At 42.3% G+C, this 25,943-nt stretch overlaps 1 protein-coding gene across 1 annotated transcript in view; it reads left to right on the top strand.

The window, feature by feature from the left end:
• Positions 1-2,143: 2,143 nt before the first annotated feature.
• Positions 2,144-25,943, top strand: part of LOC120526922 — a 39,499-nt gene continuing 15,699 nt past the window's right edge. Inside the window, exons 1-2 of the mRNA XM_039750026.1 lie at positions 2,144-2,281; positions 21,743-22,081. Coding sequence (XP_039605960.1) covers positions 2,230-2,281; positions 21,743-22,081 — 391 coding nt within the window. The 5' untranslated portion in view covers positions 2,144-2,229. The remainder of the gene's footprint in view (positions 2,282-21,742; positions 22,082-25,943) is intronic.

The raw sequence follows: 25,943 nt of genomic DNA, 5'->3' as shown, positions 1-25,943 counted from the left end.
GCACACACACACACACACACACACACCAACAACGACAACATTTATTTCTATAGCACATTTTCATACAAATAATGTAGCTCAAAGTGCTTTACATGATGAAGAAAGAGAAAAAAGACAAAGTAAATAAGAATTAAAATAAGACAAAACTCATTAACATAGAATAAAAGTAAGGTCCGATGGCCAGGGAGGACAGAAAAAAAAAAAAAAGCTCCAGACGGCTGGAGAAAAAATAAAATCTGCAGGGGTTCCGAGGCCACGAGACCACCCAGGCCCCTCTGGGCATTCTACCTAACATAAATGATCAGTCTTCATTGTATTTAGGGTTCTCAAGGAAGGACTTGATGATGATGTTCATGTGGACTTATGGCCTCTAATCCCTCAATGTAGGAACATCACGGTGCTTTAATTAGGTGGTGGTGGCGCAGGTCGCCGGGAAAAGAACAGAAGAGAGAGTAGGGGTCAGTACGGATTTTGGAGCCACCATGAATAATTATGATAATTAATTGAAGCACAATTTAGAACCGCCAGTGTCTTTGGACTGTGAGAGGAAACCGGAGTACCCTGAGGAAACCCACCCACAGACGAGGAGAACATGCAAACTCCACACAGGGAGGACCTGGGAAGCGAACCCAGGTCTCCTTACTGCAAGGCATCAGCACTAACACGGCGCCACCCCGTTGTAATCTAACAAGCCATAAAATTAAATAAGGTTTGAGATTGTCAAGGATTGGTTTTTAATTAAGCAACTGGGTAGGAACGAAAATCTACAGGCTACAGACACTGCGGACCTACAGGACCATCGCTGCTCACCTCTGTTCTATGGCTTTACTCTGAAGAACCACTCTGGCACCTCAGACATGGTCGACTCCAGGGAGTCATTTAGGCGAACTGAAAAACAATATCATGTCATAGCTGACCCCACCACACCCTTCTTGCACCTTCATGTCATAGCCGACCCCACCACACCCTTCTTGCACCTTCATGTCATAGCCGACCCCACCACACCCTTCTTGCACCTTCATGTCATAGCCGACCCCACCACACCCTTCTTGCACAATTACCTCACCATACTATTATTTATAAGCTCAAAAATGATTTACATAATTATTTTAGAAATGTTTTTATTTTGGCCGTTCCTCCGAACCATTGCCCTATAATACTTTCAAATTAATTTTCAATCAATCATTAATTAGCCTCTCATTAGCAGTATTCTTTTGATATTCTAAGGAACAGTACACTAACAAGAAGGGTGTGGTGGGGTCGGCTATGACATGATATTGTTTTTCAGTTCGCCTAAATGACTCCCTGGAGTCGACCATGTCTGAGGTGCCAGGCTCTTTCACATCATGCCCCAAACCACATTTCTGAAGTCCCCTTAATATTTTGGATTGCACTCAATGTCCGAAAGTGAGTTTGTCAAACAAAAAGCAGACCAGGGACTTTATCGCGACTCAAGAGCGAACGTGTCAGGTGTCATCGGTCAATTCATTAATGGTACTGAGCAACAGGGGACATCTGCCAAGGTTTTATGAAAGTTTCACGGAAGGACAGTTGGGAAACGCTTATAGTCAGACTTTGATTTAAATCTGTCCGTACGCTCACTTCATTTTGCTTCGTATTTGCCCCTTTTGTCATTTCAGCTGCAGGATTTTTTTTATTGCAAAGGCTGTTATCGCATACGATGTTATTTGTAGATAGGAAAACTGAATCACAACAAACAAAAGTTTTAAGCAAAGAATTTACATGTCGTTATTCTAAATAGCAGGAATAATTCATACAAAGCTAAAAAGAAAATCTCGATGAATTTCAGTCCTTCGCGTTCCGAAAAGACGTTTCCTCAACAGCGTTAAATTACAATGCGGAATCTCTAAACTCACACGTGTTGACAATGATGGGCTACTGAATGTGGCCAAAGGTAGATGTCATCTAGGATACTTTTACACCAACAAACCCGCGTTGTCTCCTCCGCGAACACCCGAAGTCGGTGTCTTTCAGTACACTTTTACATTTTTAAATGATGGTTGCCAAAAATGAGCTAAGAAATCGAAACTATAAGTGTTGACACGTTGAACCACCCCAGCCCACGACGTCAGAAGTGAAGAATTGAGGGAAGAACAGAAAATCCTGTGGCTATTCATTTGTGGCCAAGTCCGCGGGTGGACGGAGAAGGCAGTGCCCGCTGTGACACTCGCGCCGTGGGCTCGTTAGCGTCTCTTCTGGTGTTACAGAATGAGGGGACGCAGCTTGAAACCGACGAAGGTGCTCCTCGGTCTGCTCGCAGGTATTTGTGCCCTGTGGTTCTTTAATTGCATTTTATGGTTATTTACTGGGTTGTGTGATTCCTGGTATCACCATTGCTTGATAAAGCACAGATTACTTCTGGGGACTAAGGGTTCTTTGCATGGTAAGTTTATTGCTTTGTGCTTTGAAAAGCTTCCTAAAATGTAGAAAAACAAAATGAAATCTTTAATGTCTGGTAGGCTACCAAGCAGGGTATACTAAAAGATTTAGAAAACCTGGAGTTATTGTATATATGCAGTGGCAGCCCTTTTAACAACAAGACCCATTGGTATTTGTCAAGTCTGTGTACCATCTAAATAAATAAAGGTTATTTCTGAACCTTCATGTGGAGGGGTCTTTTGGGAACCAAAAATGGTTCTGTTGTATCTGAAGGCAATAGTATTGCACTCTCAAAAGGAGAAAGATGGAGGCAGGTTTAAAGTAATAAACTTTCAGGTTCTTTTAACTGAGGTCGTTGCTGAGTGAATACTCGTTACGCCACATGTGCATTACAATCCTATTACCTACCCAAAACCCACAATTCCTATGACTACACTGTAAATTTTTTCCTTGTAATTTTACAGTAAAATACTGGCAGCAGAGTTGCCAGCCTCTTAATGTACATTTACAGTGAAGCTCCTGTAATTAACATTTACAGCATTATACTGCAATAATATTATAGTGTAATGCTGTAAATGTTAATTACAGGAGCTTCACTGTAAATGTACAGTAAGAGGCTGGCAACTCTGCTGCCAGTATTTTACTGTAAAATTACAAGGACATTATTGTAAAATTACATAAAATGTTACTTTTAAAACTGTATTTTCTAAAGTTATGTACTGTATTTTTACAAAGGTCATACTGTGAATTCCATTTTATAGTGTCACAGCATTGATAAGGACATTATATTGCAATATTTACTGCCAGATAAAATGCAGACAAATAATGCTTCATTCATTTGAAACATTCCAATAAACATTTATTTTTAAGATCTTGCATAGCTTTTTACATCACTTTTTCTTTAATTATTAGCAGGCTTTCATTATTTCAGATAAACAGGAATGGTTTCAACAGAGGTGGGACACACTAGCAGTAAACATAGTACAGCATCTATCCATCCATTTTCCAACCCGCTGAATCCGAACACAGGGGTCTGCTGGAGCCAATCCCAGCCAACACAGGGCACAAGGCAGGAACCAATCCTGGGCAGGGTGCCAACCCACCACAGGACACACACAAACACACTACGGCCAATTTAGAATCGCCAATCCACCTAACCAGCATGTCTTTGGACTGTGGGAGGAAACTGGAGTGCAGACACGGGGAGAACATGCAAACTCCACGCAGGGAGGATTTAGGAAGCGAATCTGGGTCTCCTAACTGCGAGGCAGCCGCGCTACCACTGTGCCACCGTGCCGCCCCATAGTACAGCATTCAGTACTAAATTGAAGAGCAGCACCAATGTTGGCTTTCACATTAAAATAGAATATGAATACCATCCATTTTCCAGCCTGCTGAATCCGAACACAGGGTCACGGGAGCCAATCCCAGCCAACAAGGCAGGAATCAATCCTGGGCAGGGTGCCAACCCACCACAGGACACACACAAACACCAGGGCCAATTTAGGATCGCCAATCCACCTAACCTGTGGGAGGAAACCCAGGCAGACATGGGGAGAACATGCAAACTCCACGCAGTTAGGACCCGGGAAGCAAACCCGAGTCTCCGAACTGCGAGGCAGCAGCGCTACCACTGCGCCACCGTGCCGCCCTATGAATACCATGTTAGACAACATTTGCCTAAACTGTCAAAAATAAAAGTGAACAAAGTGGTCTTGGATGAACTCAGACCAAATTCCATTCAAAGTCCATTATCTTACAAAGTGGATAGGAAAAATGCGGGTTTACTGTATTCTTCTTGTTATGGACTACTTGGCTAGTCTTCTTGAATATATACTGCTCAAAAGAATTAAAGGAACACTTTTTAATCAGAGTATAGCATCAAGTCAATGAAACTTATGGGATATTAATCTGGTGAGTTAAGTAGCAGAGGGGGTTGTTAATCAGTTTCAGCTGCTGTGGTGTTAATGAAATTAACAACAGATGCACTAGAGGGGCAACAATGAGATGACCCCCAAAACAGGAATGGTTTAACAGGTGGAGGCCACTGACATTTTTCCCTCCTCATCTTTTCTGACTGTTTCTTCACTAGTTTTGCATTTGGCTACAGTCAGTGTCACTACTGGTAGCATGAGGCGATACCTGGACCCTACAGAGGTTGCACAGGTAGTCCAACTTCTCCAGGATGGCACATCAATACGTGTCATTGCCAGAAGGTTTGCTGTGTCTCCCTGCACAGTCTCAAGGGCATGGAGGAGATTCTAGGAGACAAGCAGTTACTCTAGGAGAGCTGGAGAGGGCCATAGAAGGTCCATAACCCATCAGCAGGACCAGTATCTGCTCCTTTGGGCAAGGAGGAACAGGATGAGCACTGCCAGAGCCCTACAAAATGACCTCCAGCAGGCCACTGGTGTGAATGTCTCTGACCAAACAACCAGAAAGACTTCATGAGGGTGACCCAAGGGCCCCATGTCCTCTAATGGGCCCTGAGCTTACTGCCCAGCAGCATGCAGCTCGATTGGCATTCGCCATAGAATACCAGAATTGGCAGCTGCACCACTGGTGCCCTGTGCTTTTTACAGATGAGAGCAGGTTCACCCTGAGCACGTGACAGAAGTGAAAGGGTCTGGAGAAGCCATGGAGAACATTATGCTGCCTGTATCATCATTCAGCATGAGCAGTTTGGTGGTGGGTTAATGATTGTCTGGGGAGGCATATCCATGGAGGGTCACACAGACCGCTACAGGCTTGACAAAGGCACCTTGGCTGCCATTAGGTATCAGGATGAAATCCTTGGACCCATTGTCAGACCCTATGCTGGTACAGTGGCTCCTGGTGCACGACAATTCCTGGCCTCATGTGGTGAGAGTATGCAGGCAGTTCCTGGAGGATGAAGGAATTGATACCATTGACTGGCCACCACACTTTCCTGACCTAAATCCAATAGAACACCTCTGGGACATTATGTTTTGGTCCATCCAATGCCACCAGGTTGCACCTCAGACTGTCCAGGAGCTCAGTGATGCCCTGGTCCAGATCTGGGAGGAGATCCCCCACAACACCATCTGTCATCTCATTAGAAGCATGTTGTCAGGCATGTATACAAGAACACAGGGGCCATACAAAGTGCTGCGTACAATTTGGAGTTGCTGCAATTAAATTTTGGCAAAATGGACTAGCCTGCCACATAATTTTTTCACTCTGATTTTTGGGGCGTCTTTGAATTCAGGGCTCTGTAGGTTGATCATTTTCATTTCCATCAAACGACGTGGCATCCTTTCGTTCCTAACACATTACCCAGTCTATATCAGTATAGATATCCAGGAGGATTTCTTTTTCCCATTGAGATCTGATGTGTTTTCAAAGTGTTCCTTTAATTTTTTTGAGCAGTTTTAGTTTTTCCTTGACTGGCCTTGGACATTTGTTCAGGATTGATGTCAATAAATCGTCTAAATGACAAAAAGAAAGAAATACACATCTACTTAATTGTTTGTAAAATAATAAAATCATTCACTTTGTCATGACTGCAAGGGTTCCTCTTCAGGTTCATGTGGAAAACTGAACCTATAACACATCTTCAAAACACTTCCTTAGTTCCTGCACTCTCAACAATATGCATTCTCTTAAAAGGATTCAAGTACATGACTGAATCTGTCAATATTTAATTCTATCCAATTTATAGAAAAAAATATCGTAGTGTGTCTCAGGGTGGTCAATAGTCCATCCATTGAATCCAAACACAGGGGTCTGCTGCAGCCAATCCCAGCCAACACAGGAACCAATCCCAGGCAGTGCGCCAACCCACCGCAGGACACACACATCCACAGGACAATTTAGGATCACCGACACACCTAACCTGCATGTCTTTGGACTGTGGGAGGAAGAACCACACAGACACGGGGAGAACATGCAAACTCCACGCAGGGAGGTGAACCTGGGACTCCTAACTGTAAGGCAGCAGTGCTACCACTGAGCCACCGTGGCTAATAGTGTGTCACAAAAGTTTAACAGGACATGAGAGGGAGAATAAGCTTACTGTAGGTCTAAGAGTAGTGTGCAAACATTTTACAGGCAGTGTGTAATAAAGTCTGATGGAAGTGTATGTCACTTTAAATGAAAATGTATGTATGGAAAATATAGCCAATATTTTACCTTTGAACAAAATCAAAAGTGCTTGCGCTCCCTTCCTATATTGGAGGTTGAAATTGTAACATGAAGCAAACACAGCAGCAAGGCCAGAGACCGAGCTGAGTTGTGTTCCCTCACATACAATGTGACCTTCAGTGCTCGCCATCCACTGCTAGTTGCTTAGAGTTTGACCCGAAAATAAAGATTACAAAATTACATTCATTACTCTGTAAAGAGTACTCTGAAACGTGAGAAACTTTTATCAAGTACAATTAGATATCTGCACTATTATGTCTACATACCAAGAATTATAATTCAAGGACTGTCAGGCAAGTTGAGTGTTCCTTGGACTTCTGCTAAAGTGGCAAACACATGCAGTAAAAGAAATAAAAATGACACAGCATGCAAACAGACATTACAACATATAATTCATGCATGCAATCATACATACAGTCATGGCCGAAATTATCGGCACCCCTGGAATTTTCCCAGAAAATTGTTGCAATTCCAAATGTTTTGGTATACACACGTTTATTTCCTTTATGTGCATTGGAACAACACAAAAAAAACAGAGAAAAAAAGCCAGATCTGACATAATTTCACACAAAACTCTGGACAAAATTATTGGCACCTTCAGATTAATATTTGGTTGCACGCCCTTTGGAAAAAATAACTGAAATCAAGCTTGTTATGCCTCTCAACTGGAATTTCCGACCACTCTTCTTTTGCAAGCTGCTCAAGGTCTCTCAGATTTGAAGGGCGCCTTCTCCCAACAGCAATTTTGAGATCTCTCCATAAGTGTTCAATCGGATTTAGATCCGGACTCATTGCTGGCCACTTCAGAACTCTCCAGCACTTTGTCTTCAACCATTTCTGGGTGCATTTACAGGTATGTTTGGGGTCATTGTCCTGCTGGAACACCCATGACCTCTGACGCAGACCCAGCTTTCTGACACTGGGCCCTACATTGCACTCCAATATCTTTTGGTAGTCTTCAGATTTCATGATGCCATCCAGTGCCAGAGGCAGCAAAACATCTTCGAACCTCCACCATGTTTGACTGTAGGTACTGTGTTGTTCTTTTCTTCGAAGGTCTCATTCTGTTTTCTATAAACAATAGAACGATGAGCTTTACCAAAAAGCTCTACCTTGGTCTCATCTGTCTGCAAGACGTTCGCCCAGAAGGATTTTGGCTTCCTTAAGTACATTTTGGCAAACTCCAGCCTGGCTTTTTTATGTTTCTGTGTCAGCAGTGGGTCCTCCTGGCTCTCCTACCATAGCGTTTCATTTTGTTCAGATGTCGACGGATAGTTCGAGCTGACACTGTTGCACCCTGAGCCTGCAGAACAGCTTGAATATGTTTTGAAGGTGACTGGGGCTGTTTATCCACCATTCGGACTATCCTTCATCGCAGTCTTTTATCAATTGTTCTCTTCCGTCCACGTCCAGGAAGATTAGCTACAGTGCCACGTGTTGTGAACTTCTTGATTATGTTGCGCACAGTGGACAAAGGAACATGAAGATCTCTGGAGATGGACTTGTAGCCTTGAGATTGTTGATATTTTTCCACAATTTTTGTTCTCAAGTCCTCAGACAATCCTCTGCTCTCCTTTCTGTTCTCCATGCTTAGTGTGGCCCACTCAGACACACAACACAAAGGTGGAGTCCACTTTTTTCCATTTTAACTGGCTTCAGGTGTGATTGCTGTCTTGCCAGCACCTGTTTCTTGCCACAGGTGAGTTCAAACGAGTATCATTGCTTGAAATCAAACGATTTACCCACAATTTGGAAAAGGTGGCAATAATTTTGTCTGGCCCATTTTTGGGGTTCTGCGTGACATGATGTCAGATTTGGCCTTTTTTTTCTGTTTTTTGTGTTGTTCCAATAAACATAAGGAAATAAACATGTGGATACCAAAACATTTGGAATTGCAACAACGTTCTGGGAGAAATGGTGCATTTACTGGGAAAATTCCAGGGGTGTCGATAATTTCGGCCATGACTGTATATGATTTTCTGAAAACATTTAACTCACATGCAGTGGTAGCGCTGTTGCCTCGCAGTTAGGAGGCCCGGGTTCGCTTCCCGGGTCCTCCCTGCGTGGAGTTTGCATGTTCTCCCCGTGTCTGCGTGGGTTTCCTCCCACAGTCCAAAGACATGCAGGTTAGGTGGACTGGCAATTCTAAATTGGCCCTAGTGTGTGCTTGGTGTGTTAGTGTGTGTCCTGCTGTGGGTTGGCACCCTGCCCAGGATTGGTTCCTGCCTTGTGCCCTGTGTTGGCTGAGATTGGCTCCAGCAGACCCCCGTGACCCTGTGTTTGGATTCAGCGGGTTGGAAAATGTATGGATGGATTTAACTCACATTTGCTTCAAGCATGGGTCCATCCATTTTCTTACTGAGGAGCCTGAGGAGCTCATTTGCGGTGAATTTTAAGGAGAGTTACAGTGGCGTGACAAACTATTTGCCCCCTTCCTGATTTCTTATTCTTTTGCATGTTTGTCACACAAAATGTTTCTGATCATCAAACACATTTAACCATTAGTCAAATATAACACAAGTAAACACAAAATGCAGTTTTTAAATGATGGTTTTATTATTTAGGAGAAAAAATCCAAACCTACATGGCCCTGTGTGAAAAAGTAATTGCCCCCTTATAATAACCTAAATAACCTAGCTGTGGTGTATCACACCTGAGTTCAATTTCCGTAGCCACCCCTAGGCCTGATTACTGCCACACCTGTTTCAATCAAGAAATCCCTTAAATAGGAGCTGCCTGACACAGAGAAGTAGACCAAAAGCACCTCAAAAGCTAGACATCATGCCAAGATCCAAGGAAATTCAGGAACAAATGAGAACAGAAGTCATTGAGATCTATCAGTCTGGTAAAGGTTATAAAGCCATTTCTAAAGCTTTGGGACTCCAGCGAACCACAGTGAGAGCCATTATCCACAAATGGCAAAAACATGGAACAGTGGTGAACCTTCCCAGGAGTGGCCGGCCGACCAAAATTACCCCAAGAGCGCAGAGACGACTCATCCGAGAGGTCACAAAAGACCCCAGGACAACGTCTAAAGAACTGCAGGCCTCACTTGCCTCAATTAAGGTCAGTGTTCACGACTCCACCATAAGAAAGAGACTGGGCAAAACGGCCTGCATGGCAGATTTCCAAGACGCAAACCACTGTTAAGCAAAAAGAACATTAGGGCTCATCTCAATTTTGCTAAGAAACATCTCAATGATTGCCAAGACTTTTGGGAAAATACCTTGTGGACTGATGAGGCAAAAGTTGAACTTTTTGGAAGGCAAATGTCCCGTTACATCTGGCGTAAAAGGAACACAGCATTTCAGAAAAAGAACATCATACCAACAGTAAAATATGGTGGTGGTAGTGTGATGGTCTGGGCTTGTTTTGCTGCTTCAGGACCTGGAAGGCTTGCTGTGATAGATGGAACCATGAATTCTACTGTCTACCAAAAAATCCTGAAGGAGAATGTCCGGTCATCTGTTCGTCAACTCAAGCTGAAGCGATCTTGGGTGCTGCAACAGGACAATGACCCAAAACACACCAGCAAATCCACCTCTGAATGGCTGAAGAAAAACAAAATGAAGACTTTGGAGTGGCCTAGTCAAAGTCCTGACCTGAATCCAATTGAGATGCTATGGCAAGACCTTAAAAAGGCGCTTCATGCTAGAAAACTCTCAAATAAAGCTGAATTACAACAATTCTGCAAAGATGAGTGGGCCAAAATTCCTCCAGAGCGCTGTAAGAGACTCATTGCAAGTTATCGCAGACGCTTGATTGCAGTTATTGCTGCTAAGGGTGGCCCAACCAGTTATTAGGTTCAGGGGGCAATTACTTTTTCACACAGGGCCATGTAGGTATGGATTTTTTTTTCTCCCTAAATAATAAAAACCATCATTGAAAAACTGCATTTTGTGTTTACTTGTGTTATATTTGACTAATGGTTAAATGGGTTTGATGATCAGAAACATTTTGTGTGACAAACATGCAAAAGAATAAGAAATCAGGAAGGGGGCAAATAGTTTTTCACACCACTGTAAGTCAAACTAATTACTGAACCAAAATGATGCTTTTTTGTTCTGAAAAATGTAATGAAATATCAGTTCAAGAGTGTTGCAGCAAACAATGCGGCACAACATAATTAGTTTATTGTCTAACTTACCATGATCTTTCCAGGCACTGAGCAGTTTTCAGGACTCGACAGGTTGTATGAACTCTTAAGATGTCCTCTTCTTTCACATAAATGAAATCTTCTACTCCTCCGTCTACAAATTTCTCAACTGACTGACTGAGTGGCTCCTCGGGAAGGCTTGGTATTACTCACAGTAAGGTTTGCTCAATCTCTTTTTGTAAGTCAGACATCATTCTAGTAATGGGAAAGAATGATGAAGAACCATTAAAGACAGACTGCACAAGGCGTATTCAGGCAAAAGCAGGTAGATTATTTTAATTAATGAACAAGTGACCCAAATTTTGTGATGTCAATCAGTGAATTCTATGGTCAACAAGAAAGATATTTCTTTGTGACAAAGTGTACATTGGAAATTACTATGAATGAGCATCGAATGAATTTTCCCAGATACAACACCTTCATCATTTTTGTCCAGATCAACATCAGTCTTCTTTTTTGTAAAGCGTTTCCTGGCGCGAATGTTTGTCAGTCAGTCTCACAATACCTGCAAAAATTTGCAACAAATCCACCAATGTAATGTGAGCTGAGACTGTCTCCTGCACTGGCACACAATGTGTGCATTTTTACAGCACCAGAGCAGTGAAGACTAAGTTTTGACCCAAGTAGTTAAAATCCTGCACATCAAAACTAACTGCATGTGGCCATTGCTTGGCCGACAGAAAAGTAACAGGATTGTAAGCATGACATAAATAGCAAGAATCTCATGTTTTTCTTTCCTGATCCAAGTCAATTGTCAACTTCAAAGGCTTCTTATATACGTTTAACCCTAAAGATTCTGAATCAGTATTAACACACTGCTTTCATAAATGTATCTGCCATCCCAAACATCACAGAGAATATATTTTCTTCTGATTTCAGCTTTTGTCTCCTTATATTGTTTCCTGAATGATTCACAATAGAACAGTGCTTCTAAAGTTTGTTTAATAGGATTGTACTGAACAAAGATTTCCTTGCCGGATTCACTTTTTCTAAGGCAGATGGATACATGATACATAAAAAGACTTCATCAGATTTGTCCTTAGAGCGTGGATATTGCAAATCTAGGAAAGATCTTCAGCTTTCAGAACACCAATAACTATCTTTCTATGATTTTCTGAAATTCCAAAGCAGTCCATTTTCATTTAGTTTGTGTAACAAATGTGACTGGCTAATGTCATGCATGTCCAGCAACCCTTAACTGGCACTAGGTATATAGTCATATGAAAAAGTTTGGGTACCCCTCTTAATTCTGGATTTTTGTTTATCATTGGCTGAACTTCCTTTTAATATCTGATATGCCTTATGGACACAGTAGTATTTCAACAGTGACATTAAGTTTATTAGATTATGCATCATAACAAAATTAGACAGGTGCATAAATGTGGGCACCCCAACAGAGATATGACATCAATACTTAGTTGAGCCTCCTTTTGCTCCTTTGAGCCTCTAGACGCTGTCCTCCTATAGCTTCTGATGAGCGTCTGGATTCTGGATGGAGGTATTTCTGACCATTCTTCCTACAAAATCTCTGGTAGATGTGGATATCATAGAAAACCTTTTATTACAACTAAAAGGATAAGACACTGTGGTGTTTTAATATGAAACTTCAGATGAGCAAAGAAGCTTTTTAAAACACAAATTTTTGCTTGGCACAAATAATTGTAACAGACTAAGTTGAAAGCATCAAGTTCTAGGTTGGTCTGTGTTACCCCTCTATTGTGGTCTCTTGTATATAGGACTTGAAAACTGTTAACTTTCTAAAAGGATCAACAGCAATCAGGAATGCCACATTTAAAATCAGATAGATAGATAGATAGATAGATAGATAGATAGATAGATAGATAGATAGATAGATAGATAGATAGATAGATAGATAGATAGATAGATAGATAGATGAAAGGCACTATATAATAGATAGATAGATAGATAGATAGATATGAAAGGCACTATATAATACATAGATAGATAGATAGATAGATATGAAAGGCACTATATAATAGATAGATAGATAGATAGATAGATAGATAGATAGATATGAAAGGCACTATATAATAGATAGATAGATAGATAGATAGATAGATAGATAGATAGATAGATAGATAGATAGATAGATAGATAGATAGATAGATTCAACCCTAACTCTATCCCTAACTCTAATTCACATAATCCAGCAGCAGTATACTGATACAAAAAACAATATTAAATTAAATTAGTTATTAAATCAGTATTAGGAACATAACTATAAATGTTAATGTGCTGACAAAACAGCAATATTGTTTCAAAAGCATGATCACAGAATTGACACTGCAGCATTTTAGGTCCAATTGTCAGAAACAAAATACAACAACTCACTGCTTTAAACAAGTTGCTTAGCTGACACTAACTGGTGACAAACAGCTAAGCTGCCGCAACTGTTTTGACAAACTAAAGTTTGGACCTCGTGTACTTTGTACAAAACCACTCTGCCCTTAAATATAACATGATAGAGCACTGTAACATCTATTATTTTATAATGCCTGGATGTCTAGCTGACACTTTATTTTAGAATGAATGTAACCGGCATAATGGCAGACTGAACAAAAACGTATATGCAGAGTACTAAGTGTGTGCTAAGTTAAAAATAAAGATATCATTTAAACATTAACTGGATGAAAGGGCTTTCCACTACAAGCTGGGCAAAATAGTTGTGTGGACTGTACAGGCTAAACGAAGTACAAACTAATAAAGTTACGCAGTTATACAAACATAAAAGCAAGAATGCCAAGGATGTGAAACGATTGACAAATGAATAACTAACAAACCCACTAATGTAGACAAAATACTTCTTTAAAAAATGCACCAAAAATAACAGAGACAGAGGCTCACCAAGTCAAAACGGCAATGAATTGTTTCTGGATGTTGGATAATGGATGGATGGATACTCCAATAGAGAGGCAGAGGTTCAGGCCTATGTTGAGTGTCTCCAGGCAGAGTAGTGTCGTGGTTAAGACTTTGGACTTCAAGCTGTGAGGTTGTAGGTTCAAGACCTGCTACTGACACTGTGTGACCATGACACCCCACCTTCTCCTTTCATACTTTTCATATTTTCATAACTTATCAATCATACATGGGTTGGTGTTGATTTGCCACTTGATTCACACCAGAAATTCATTGGAAATCAGATACTTTTTTCATGAGAAAGCAAAGTAAACCTATTAATAATGATTCATCTTACTTGTATGCATGTGGATCTGAATGCAATGCATCCATAAAAAAGACATTTCAGCCTGAACTATTTTTTTTATATACCTCTTACCTTCTGTGACCAGAAGGGGGAGTAGCCGTGTCCCAGGCACAAATATATAACAAAGTCCTGGGTTCAAACAAAAGATCATTCTTTTTATTTTTACAGTACCTCCAAATCCTTATAAAATCTTCTTGTCTCCTTCCTCGCCTCCCACGCAGTCCCATCCACTCTCCTCTCGACTGACTACTGGAAACTCTGTTTCTTTTGTGATTCTGGTGCTGCCACATCACATCCAGGAAGCGCTTCCGGGTCAGGCAGAAGTTCTTTAAAGTGGGGACAGTTTGTTCCAGCAGTTCTCCCTGGCAGCACTCGTGGATCACAACAGGGCTATCTCATGGGACTGCATTTCCCAGTCTGCCCTGCGGGTATTCATGCAGGCACCGTAGTCCAGGAAGACTGCCATCTATTATATCAGGGGAGCAAATAGTCCATGTAATTAGTCTCTGCTTGTCCTTCCGTTAAAGTGGCTTCCCGGCCAGAAACAAAACCTTGAGCCATCCCAGCCAGAATGCCAGCCTATGCTTGGCATCCATGACACGTCTTTTGTTTTCAGCCCATTTTTCCTTTACACATGTTCACTAATGCAGCCCTTCACCAGCTCATATTGTATGTTTTAGATGCCACATGGGCTGGATGGGCATCACAGCCAGGCGAGGGAATGGTTCCTTACCTGGACAGGAGACTCCTAATAGGCAGATAAGCATCCTGGCCAGGGAGGAAAGAGGGAGCAGACCCGGAAGGAAGGATCAGAAAGGATGGACGGACAGCCTATTGAAATGAAATCTCTGGGGATTTGTTATTCCCCCAGCATGCTAGATGGCAGCAGCACCAAATATCAGTACCCAGTGGGAAACCAGCAGGGCATGCAGGGAAATGTAGTCCAGTAGAGCAGCCCTGCTGCAGTCACAGGGCGCCGCAAGGGGGCACTGCAGGGAGACAAGTTCCCTGCTGTAATGGACTTCCGTATGACCCGGAAATGCTTCCGTCGGGCAGGGGCCTTAATAGAAGGGATGGCACTCCCTTGGCAAGGCGAGTTGGAGCTGGGAGGAAGACAGGCAACACTCGAGTGGAGGAGGACAGTGCGGTGGTCAGAGAGATTGTAGTGATAAATTGAATTGTGAACAGAGAAAAAGCTGTGTTTTTGTACTTTTGGAGAGAGGATTTTGGTGTATAAATCAACCACTATTTGAACCCAGGACTGTGTTTGTGTTTTCATGTTGAGGTTTGGGCTTGCTGAAGCCCCGGTTTCCGTAATTATATATTTTAATATTATTGTTTGTTTGTTGGCTGGTTTTCACTGGTTGTGTTTTTGTGGGCTTTTTTTCCCCCTTCTTTCTTGTATCGAGTAAAGGTTTTGGAAGACACCACATTACGTACCTTCTCTTACCTGGACAGATTCTTGTTAATATGAACAACCAAGTCTAAGTTCTAGTGGTCTTTTCCTCTGACCTTTAATAGCACTTCGGATATACGCTGACATACCACACTTATTTCTATGTCCCGCTACTGTAGCAATCCTATTAGAACAGTCCACAGTTTATTCTAAATCTAGATCATGCTAACCTCTCAATTCTGTGCAGCCCCCACTTAATTCTACATCATGCTGCCTGTATCAGCTTTATACAGCCCAATATTAATGCTTGTGGCAAGTGCAAGGGATCTTAATGAGAGAGGTTAAGGTGTGGGGCCATCACAGGCCTCATGTATAACGCCGTGCGTAGAACTCGCACTATAACATGGCGTGAGCACAAAAGCCGAAATGTGCTTACGCACAGAAAACTCCAGATGCAGGAATCTGTGCGTACTCCAACTTCCACGTTCTTCCGCTACATAAATCCCGATCAGCCTGAAAACTAACGCTCGTGCACACGCTTTATGTAACGCCCCAAATCCTCCCAGAATTACGCCTCTTTGAATATGCAAATCAATATAAATCGCCCTTAAGCGCAGCCTTCTGTGAAAAGACAATGGGAAAAGCACGGGGAAAATATAAGAATTTCAGCGAATACCAAGTGGAGGCAAAGGAAAAACATACTATTTGTTCAAATAAACCGTGGAATAATCAACAAAAGGAAGTTGATCGAGTGACATAGCGTGTTGGAGAAACTTGAAAGCTCACATTCACAAAATCGCACAGTGCCGGAAATAAAAAAGAAGTCACATATCAAAGTCGCCGTGAAAAGAAGAGTCGTAGCCCACTGTCTGAGTGTCATATGAAAGCTTATTAGGGTACAGAGAAAAAAGGCACACGGTGGGGAAAAAGCACGAAATTTCAACTTCAATCTCGACATTTCCACTTTAATCACGTAGTTTATTTTGTCATTAAAGTAGAACATCATAAACTTCATCTTAAAATCGGTTAATTAACCAGTTTCTCAAATCACATCGTGATTAAAGTAGCACGTTAAATGCTTTGTTTTGTATTTGATCTTCTACTCGTATGTGATCTATGTGTGTGAATCACTACTTGCTTCTTAAACCGGCTCTCTTCCTCCAACTGGACACAGAGTCCATTACATTTGTGATATTACAGCTCTCTGAATAACTAAAATACTGAGATGTATACGTGATGTCATTTTCATGATGATAGGAGCTAAAGCACGTTATTAAACATGAGTTTCATGAGCCTCATGCTCATGACAAGCATTTATCTTTTGTCGAAATTTGTCGCTGCGTTTTTAGCTGTGTTGTTATTTTCTCTTTCTGTTTTATATTCAATATATATTGGCGTGGCCATCACTGTAGTCCTTGCTTTTCTTTCCCCAAGTAACCGATCGCCATACAATCAGCTCTGTAATAGACGTTAAGCCATCTGTAAGCTTAGCGCCGATTCTTCAAAACGTTTAAAGAACATTGAAATATCTTCGTAGTACATGTTTAATTATTCTATCCTTCACGACACTCCCAGTGAAGAATATAGATTATTTAAATGAAGTTAAAGTTTTATGTGTATAATTTAACAAACATATTTTGCTGCATTTCACCTTAAAAATGATATCGTCATCATATGTCAAATACGCGCTTTATAAAATGGCTCAGGTTGTGCGATATTATAACTGTAGTGCAAGTTTACAGTGGAGTGATTGTACTTATAAGAGCAATTGATTGAGTGCATTTAAAGTTCTTGGGATTAAACTGTTTCTGAACCGCGAGGTCCGTACAGGAAAAGCTTTAAAACGTTTTGCAATGGCTGAGACAGCGTGTCCATGAAGCTTTATACCGATAATTCTCTTTCCGATCAGCTGCTGCTGTGATTCACACTCAGATACAGTGATATAAATACTCCGAGTCGTGCAGTGAGAGAAATATGGAAAAAGATGATCCGCTAAGGCAACTCCTAACGGGAGGAGCTGAAAGAAGAAGAAGAAGAAGAAGAAGAAGAAGAAGAAGAAGAAGAAGAAGAAGAAGAAGAAGGTGCAGTGAGAGTAACAACGCTAAAGCAGTTATGGTATTTGGAATACTATGGCTGTTCCCTGGACCATTATATTGTTACAAGTTAATTACAATCAGATGCGTTACACTAATAAACAATATGCGGTTAGTTTCAGTGTATTTATAAAGCCGCGTCATGAAAATAATGAGTAATCACACAAGAACAGTACCACTGCTTTGACGCTGGGTGCCGCCAGTTTGCAAAACCGACCGGAGAACTTGCGTACGACAAGGCATGAGGTACCGTGGAAAAGTTCGTGGCTTTATGCCAAGTGTAGGTTTGAACGTGGAAAAGTTCTTGCGCAACATTTCTGTGCGTACGCACCGTTTATACATGAGGCCCCAGGTGTTGTCGTGCTTAAAGGTAAGATGAATGAAGTTACGGCGAGCACTGGAAGCAGCAGGAAATCAACACGTCAGGATTGTCCTGTTTGAAAGGTAAAGGAGAAGGGCCCATAGATTAAATATAGAGATGGTATTAATCAGTAATTATCCATTTTTGTCATTTTTTTCCTTTGATTCATTTCTTTCCTCAAAGTTTTCTTTTGGTTTAAGGGTGTAAGAAATCCTTCCACAACAGCTTTTGGCAAAAGGATGGCAGCTTTTACTTTTTAGACAGAAGAATTGTTGCATCATTGTATCCCTAATATAAATGGTCTGGGAGTTACTAGGGAAACAAGCGGGACAAAATGTCATATAAGTGGCCTGGTTCAAATTACTGCCTCATTTGTCCAAAAGAGAAGAGATGAGTCAGGGTTGAAAAGATCATGGTACTCGCCCATGGAGGGACAGCTGAGCTGTTGGGAAGCAGCTTTGAGAAGCTGCCAGCTCAGCTGAAGGTTGGGAGTGCAGCATTCTCTCATACATGACGGTCACAAATTCTTTCTTGTTTAGTTCAACAGACACCAAGGATACTTTTCTATTTTTATTACTGGAATGAACAGATCACACTCCTTTCTGATTGGCTATGCAGTTTTGCCATGCAAAGGATGAGCGTACCATCCACCATATTTGCTTGTTACCTTACACTACACTCAGTACTACTGGGAGAATCACTGGCTCCCTGCGATCCTAAACTGGATGAATTAAGTGTATTCCTCAGCATATTTATCTAATACATAATAAAACACTAAGGTCTGTGTGTCTAATTCCTCAGAGCAATCTGATTGGTCAGTTTGGCTTTGGTGACCCAACAAAAGAGGAAGTGTGAGTGTGAGACGCACAAGGAGGAGTAAAGGCGTACAACAAGAGATTCGCCTTTAAAGACAGAACAGTATGAAAATGGACAGGAGGCAAAAAAGGCAACTCAGAAATAATGACTGAGTGTACGAAGCAGGCTTTACAGGAGCACACGCGGGAAACGGAGTGTGCTGAAGAAATGTACAGACAGACATGAATACTGAGGAAAGGTGGTAAAAGTACACGTAGGGTATGAGATAGTAAATATTTTTTTTTTATTTTGTTGTTTGCCTGCCTATGGTAAAGTCATCCCTGATGGAGGATCACAGGAATCATGGGAAAGAGGGGTCCTTTCATTGGAGCAACGTTTCAGCCGTGGCATGGCCAAATGGGGAGGCAGCTAGATGGATGAGGTCTCCAGGACTCTAAAAATATCCAAACCTAATTATGTCATATCATCTACTGTTAAACCGTACTTCTAAAATATTTTATTATTATGCTGTCTTAAGGAATTGTTCTGTTCTGTATATTGTATTGTATTGACCCCCTACTTTTGACACCCACTGTACGCCCAACCTACCCGGAAAGGGTCTCTCTTTGAACTGCCTTTCCGAGGTTTCTTCCATTTTCCCTACAAGGTTTTTATTGGGAGTTTTTCCTTGTCTTCTCAGAGAGTCAAGGCTGGGGGGCTCTCAAAAGGCAGGGCCTGTTAAAGCCCATTGCGGCACTTCCTGTGTGATTTTGGGCTATACAAAAATAAACTATCGTATTGTATTGTAATTATTCTATTACCTGTCTTTGGCTAGTGTAGAAATAAACATATACGCCTCTAACGTCTGTTCAGTTTTTGTCAATTTATTGTGCACTATGTGCTTGCTTTGTTACTTAGATTAGATAGAACTTTATTTGTCCCTAACAGGAATTTGGCCTTTTAAAGAGGCTCTTTAAATAAAAAAAATACATAAACTGGCAAAAAAATAGGGTGGTGCAGTGGTAGCGCTGCTGCCTCACAGTTAGGAGACCTGGGTTTGCTTCCTGGGTCCTCCCTGTGTGGAGTTTGCATGTTCTCCCCGTGTCTGCGTCGGTTTCCTCCCACAGTCCAAAGACATGCAGGTTAGGTGGATTGGCGATTCTAAATTGGCCTGGGTGTGTTTGTGTGCGTCCCGTGGTGGGTTGGCACCCTGCCTGGGATTGGTTCCTGCCTTGTGCCCTGTGTTGGCTGGGATTGGCTCCAGCAGACCCCTGTGCTCGGATTCAGTGGGTTGGAAAATGGATGGATGGTAAAAAATATACACACATACTTTGGCCTGAACACACACCAGAATGATTGTAAAGCAAGAAATTTTACATAAAGCATGTTGCTGTTGCTATAAATGAGCTCTCTGTGGCATTTCTTGCCACACTTTGCTAAATACGAGGGGGAGTCAAGCTAAAGTTAAAAAATGGGATTTATTATAAAATGGAACGAACCTTCACAAAACTGATAATGTCAGTTCTCAATGTGGTCTCCGCCCTTCTCAATACTCTTGTGTCACCTGCATGGAAGGGCCAGGATTCCAGCAGAATGAAAGGTTTTGTCCTGTCCTTGCCAACCACTCGTGTACCACTTTCGTCACATTGTCATCTGTCTTGAATTGATGACCACCCAGATGTTTTTTTTTAGTGGTCCAAAAAGGTGGAAATCACACGGTGCCGAATCTGGCAAATAAGGAGAATGTAGCAATACCTGAAAGTTCAGTTTCTCTAGACAAGCCTTGGTGTTGTTAGCAGTTTGTGTGTCATTGTCTTACAGCAAAAGGACTCCTTGAGACAACAGTCCCCACCACTTGGGTCAAATAGCAGGCTTCACACATTGGTCTCCAGCAAGTCACAATAACTTGCACTAGTGAGTGTAGTACCCCTGTAGTGTTCGACAATAACTCCGGTGCACGAGTAGCTGCGAGGACATGACAAAACCTTTTATTCTGCTGGAATCCAGCCCCTTCCAGCCAGGTGGCACAAGTGCATTGAGAAGGGTGGAAACTACAGTAAGAAATAACATTATCAGTTTTGTTAAGGTTCGTTCCATTTTCTAATAAATCCCATTTTCTAACATTAGCTTGACTCCCCCTCGTAATTTATTGTCTGAAAGTTCTCAGTTTTAGTGTGTCAGAGAGAGGATATGCAGCATTGTTCAGTTTTGTTTTAATTCTCTCCTCAGCTACAACCTCCAGGGGGTCCAGAGTGCATCCTGTACCTGAGCTTGCCATTTTAATTAGCTTGTTGCTTCGGTGGGCCTCTCCTGAAGTGATGTTACTAGGCCAGCACACCACAGTGTAGAAAATCACACTGGCCATCACGGAGTTATAGAAGATGTGAAGGATGTCACTTCCCACATTTAAGGAGCTCAGTCTCCTAAGGAAAAAGAGCCATGCTCTGCCCTTTCTTCTGTATTTCTTCTGTGTCCTGAGACCAATCCAGCTTGTCATTGATATGGACCCCCAAGTACATGGAGGAGTGGACCACCTCCACATGCACTCCTTGAACAGTGACCGGACATAGAGGCTCTTTGGTGCGGCAAACTTCAATCACCAGTTCCCTGGTGTTGCTGATGTTAAGCTGCAGACAGTTCTCCCCCTGACTCCTCTCCTCTGTCTCATCCCCCCTTATCAATACACCCCATAAGTGCAGAGTCATCACAGAATTTCTGCAAGTGAAATGACCTGCTGTTATATTTGTAGTCGGATGTGTACAGAGTGGAGTGAAGAGAAGTGGAGACTGGACTGTCCTGGACTGACAGTCCTTGAGTCTCACAAACTGCAGTCTGCCTGACAGACAGTCCGTTATCAGGACACCACAGGCTCATCCACCTGAGTTGACCCCTTAACAGGGATGGCTGGATGGCATTGAAGGTGCTGGAAAATTCAAAAAACATCATCCTCACTGCGCTGCCAGCTTTGTCCAGGTGAGAATAAGCCTCCTCCATTCCAGTCTTTGCTTTCTCGGTAGCACAGAACCACACGGGTGGCAAGCCAGCAGTATCTTTGCCAACTAACACAATGTTTTCCTTGAATCCCCATCATTTAGTGGAAGGAGGCTTCAAATGTTTACTTTGAAAATGTTTAATCATTGCCTTTCTCTTTTAGTCTTACAAACCATGTGGAGTACATCAAGAGCCACACATGTGGTCCACATAGGTGGCAAAGTGCCAATGCACACCCAATACACAAGAGGATATGAGGGAAATAAGAAGTACCTGTGCAAAGAACCCTGCATATCAAATTCAGATGTGCTGATCACTGCCAACCAAAGGAACGTGCGTGTGACTAAAGGGAAATACTCCATATTTGACGATTCCTCTGCAAGAATCATCACTGCAAACATCAGCAATTTCCATAACTGGGATGCTGGGAGGTACTGGATTGGAGTGGACATACCTTGGCAGAAAGATTCATATGCAGAGTTCTATTTGTCTGTCATGTCAGGTAAGGTTTCACTAAGTGGTTCTCAGAGCCAAGACCTTTGGGTTCCAGAGATGTAACAGGTTGACCTTCTTACTTAATGACCATTAGCTCAGTCACCTTTACAGTAATGAGCGGTGCTAATATACACCATCTCCTACTCCTCTGGTCTTTACAGAGAGGCCAATCATTTAACAAGTGATGAGTGTGGTGGCCGAGATTTTAGCAATCTCAGCTCCTTGAAACTTTGGTTCAAATCCCAGCATAGCCAGCCTCTTTGTGGAGATTGAACATACATTTACTCTCTGTGTTTATGGGCACTCTGTGAAGGCTAGGTTGGTTAGTAACTCCAAGACAGCCCAGAGACACGGTGCCCTTTGATTGCCAAATGTCCCATTCTGTGTCGGTTACTGTTGATTTCCTGTAGCACTTTCCTAACATGAACATGCTAATTAACTGGGGGACCTACTGATTAATGGATAGGTATATTTCTCCCATTTATTCATTTTACAAACCTGCTTATTCAGAAGAGGGTCACATGGAATCAAGCATTGGAAGTTAGGCAGGAACAACACCTGGAGAGGACACCCAGTGCTTGCTGGGATGGGCTCATCCCATCCCATTCCATCCCAACTCACAGCCTATTACAGGGTGGCTACACAAACACATGCACATCAAGGGACAATGTAGCATCATCAGTTCTCCAAACATCCATGTCCTTGGACTGGGGGAGCACCCAGAGGAATTCCCTTGTGGACACCAGGAGAACAGGTAAGCTTAGAGGAGCCAGGACCTGAATCCTAGTCTTTTAGTCACAGTCAGGAGTGCTAACACTCTGCCACCCTGGACTGATTTAATTAATGTTCAATTACTTTTAAGAACTTACAATTAACTAATGAATGCATTTCCAGATCCAGTTTATTGTCATATGTGCTTAGTCAAATTCTAAATAATGCAGTGTCACCATTAAACTAACTGGTTCACTTAAGTCAGTGGCTGGCAATTAAAATCCTAGAACTCACTGTTGTGAAGTTTCTAGTCCAGCTGTTCACGGCACACTTAATGTTTCAAGATATTTCCACAGCCGTTCAACCGTAGTATAGTTTAAAATTCTACAGGGTGGTCCAGATCTAATTATGCAGATCCAGATTGTCTGGATGACTTTGATTTTTGTGGGGACGATTCCAGTTCAGCGCGAAGACGATTCTTCATGTCGTCAGTTTGCACACTTCTCGATGGTCCGGGATTTTTCGGGTGATTTTCTATGTTAAAAACTTAATAAGTTATAGGGTAATGAAAATTGCATAATTAGATCTGGACCACTCTATATAGTATAATACATACCTGACAGTTGCAGTGCACAGTTGGTGGCTTGGCGCGATTAGTTATAAAAAATTAAACGCGAATTATCACAAATGTTCAGAATATTTTTTAATCAGTTCTTCTCTGAGGTGCACCATATGGTTGGAAAAAGGCCAACTTTCCAGATTAGTGGACTATGATGACTAACCATTTCAGATTAAATATTTGCTGTTTTCGTTCATTGGAATGTATTCAATTCAAAGTAATTTATATTCTTTTTACTCTTAAATACACTTCCGCTTCTTCATACACCTGCCGCTCGTTTGTGGTGCATCCTCATCATTTTCAGTCCTAGTGTGCTTATTAAAGTTCAATAAAAACTTGTCGGTTTTTAGGAGGATAAGCACAACAGTCAGTCAGTCATTGCCCAACCCGCTTTATCTTAACTACAGGGGCACGGGAGTCAATCCCAGCCAACACAGGGCAGGAACCAGTCCCGGGCAGGGCGCAGCCCACACACACCAAACATGCATGTCTTTGGACTGTAGGAGGAAACCTACGGGGAGAACATGCAAACTCCATGCAGGGAGGACCCAGGAAGCGAACTCTGGTCTCCTAACTGCGAGGCAGCAGCGCTGCCACTGCGCCACCGTGCCACCCTGGCTAAGAATAAATATATCTTATTTTAGATGCCAGTGATACTTTAATTCCAAAGCAGTTTTTGACATCTTTGAAAAATGGACAGAGAGTGCATTTTTGGTAACTATACTGCTCAAAAGAATTAAAGGAACACTTTTTAATCAGAGTATAGCATAAAGTCAATGAAACTTATGGGATATTAATCTGGTCAGTTAAGTAGCAGAGGGGGTTGTTAATCAGTTTCAGCTGCTGTGGTGTTAATGAAATTAAAAACAGATGCACTAGAGGGGCAACAATGAGATGACCCCCAAAACAGGAATGGTTTAACAGGTGGAGGCCACTGACATTTTTCCCTCCTCATCTTTTCTGACTGTTTCTTCACTAGTTTTGCATTTGGCTACAGTCAGTGTCACTACTGGTAGCATGAGGCGATACCTGGACCCTACAGAGGTTGCACAGGTAGTCCAACTTCTCCAGGATGGCACATCAATACGTGTCATTGCCAGAAGGTTTGCTGTGTCTCCCTGCACAGTCTCAAGGGCATGGATGAGATTCAAGGAGACAAGCAGTTACTCTAGGAGAGCTGGAGAGGGCCATAGAAGGTCCATAACCCATCAGCAGGACCAGTATCTGCTCCTTTGGGCAAGGAGGAACAGGATGAGCACTGCCAGAGCCATACAAAATGACCTCCAGCAGGCCACTGGTGTGAATGTCTCTGACCAAACAACCAGAAAGACTTCATGAGGGTGACCCAAGGGCCCCATGTCCTCTAATGGGCCCTGAGCTCACTGCCCAGCAGCATGCAGCTCGATTGGCAATCGCCATAGAATACCAGAATTGGCAGATGCACCACTGGTGCCCTGTGCTTTTTATGCTTTTTACAGATGAGAGCAGGTTCACCCTGAGCACGTGACAGAAGTGAAAGGGTCTGGAGAACATTATGCTGCCTGTAACATCATTCAGCATGAGCAGTTTGGTGGTGGGTTAATGATTGTCTGGGGAGGCATATCCATGGAGGGTCACACAGACCGCTACAGGCTTGACAAAGGCACCTTGGCTGCCATTAGGTATCAGGATGAAATCCTTGGACCCATTGTCAGACCCTATGCTGGTACAGTGGCTCCTGGTGCACGACAATTCCTGGCCTCATGTGGTGAGAGTATGCAGGCAGTTCCTGGAGGATGAAGGAATTGATACCATTGACTGGCCACCACACTTTCCTGACCTAAATCCAATAGAACACCTCTGGGACATTATGTTTTGGTCCATCCAATGCCACCAGGTTGCACCTCAGACTGTCCAGGAGCTCAGTGATGCCCTGGTCCAGATCTGGGAGGAGATCCCCCACAACACCATCTGTCAGAAGCATTAGAAGCATGCACCGATGTTGTCAGGCATGTATACAAGAACACAGGGGCCATACAAAGTGCTGCGTACAATTTGGAGTTGCTGCAATTAAATTTTGGCAAAATGGACTAGCCTGCCACATAATTTTTTCACTCTGATTTTTGGGGCGTCTTTGAATTCATGGTTCTGTAGGTTGGTTATTTTCATTTCCATCAAACGACGTGGCATCCTTTCGTTCCTAACACATTACCCAGTCTATATCAGTATAGATATCCAGGAGGATTTCTTTTTCCCATTGAGATCTGATGTGTTTTCAAAGTGTTCCTTTAATTTTTTTGAGCAGTTTAGCAGCTCTAAGAGTGGCATCACAAAACGTGACTTTTCCAGCATTTTCACTTGTAGCCTTCGAGAACATAATCTTAGAAAGTCATAGAGAGTGGCAGCACACCTTTGACTGCCGGTCATGTTGTATGACTTCCCCATTGACTTGATGATTGTGCTCAGCGACTTGCTTTCAAAAAATTACGCAGGTTTTATTTTGTCACTATTCGTCAGGGTAGTGTTCTGAACAAGAGAGGTCCTTAGCACAATAGTCCCA

Source organism: Polypterus senegalus, chromosome 3 (genome assembly GCF_016835505.1).
Source record: "Polypterus senegalus isolate Bchr_013 chromosome 3, ASM1683550v1, whole genome shotgun sequence".
Lineage (NCBI taxonomy): Eukaryota > Metazoa > Chordata > Cladistia > Polypteriformes > Polypteridae > Polypterus > Polypterus senegalus.
The sequence above is the reverse complement of the archived record's forward strand: the minus strand, read 5'-3'. Positions and strand labels throughout refer to the sequence as shown.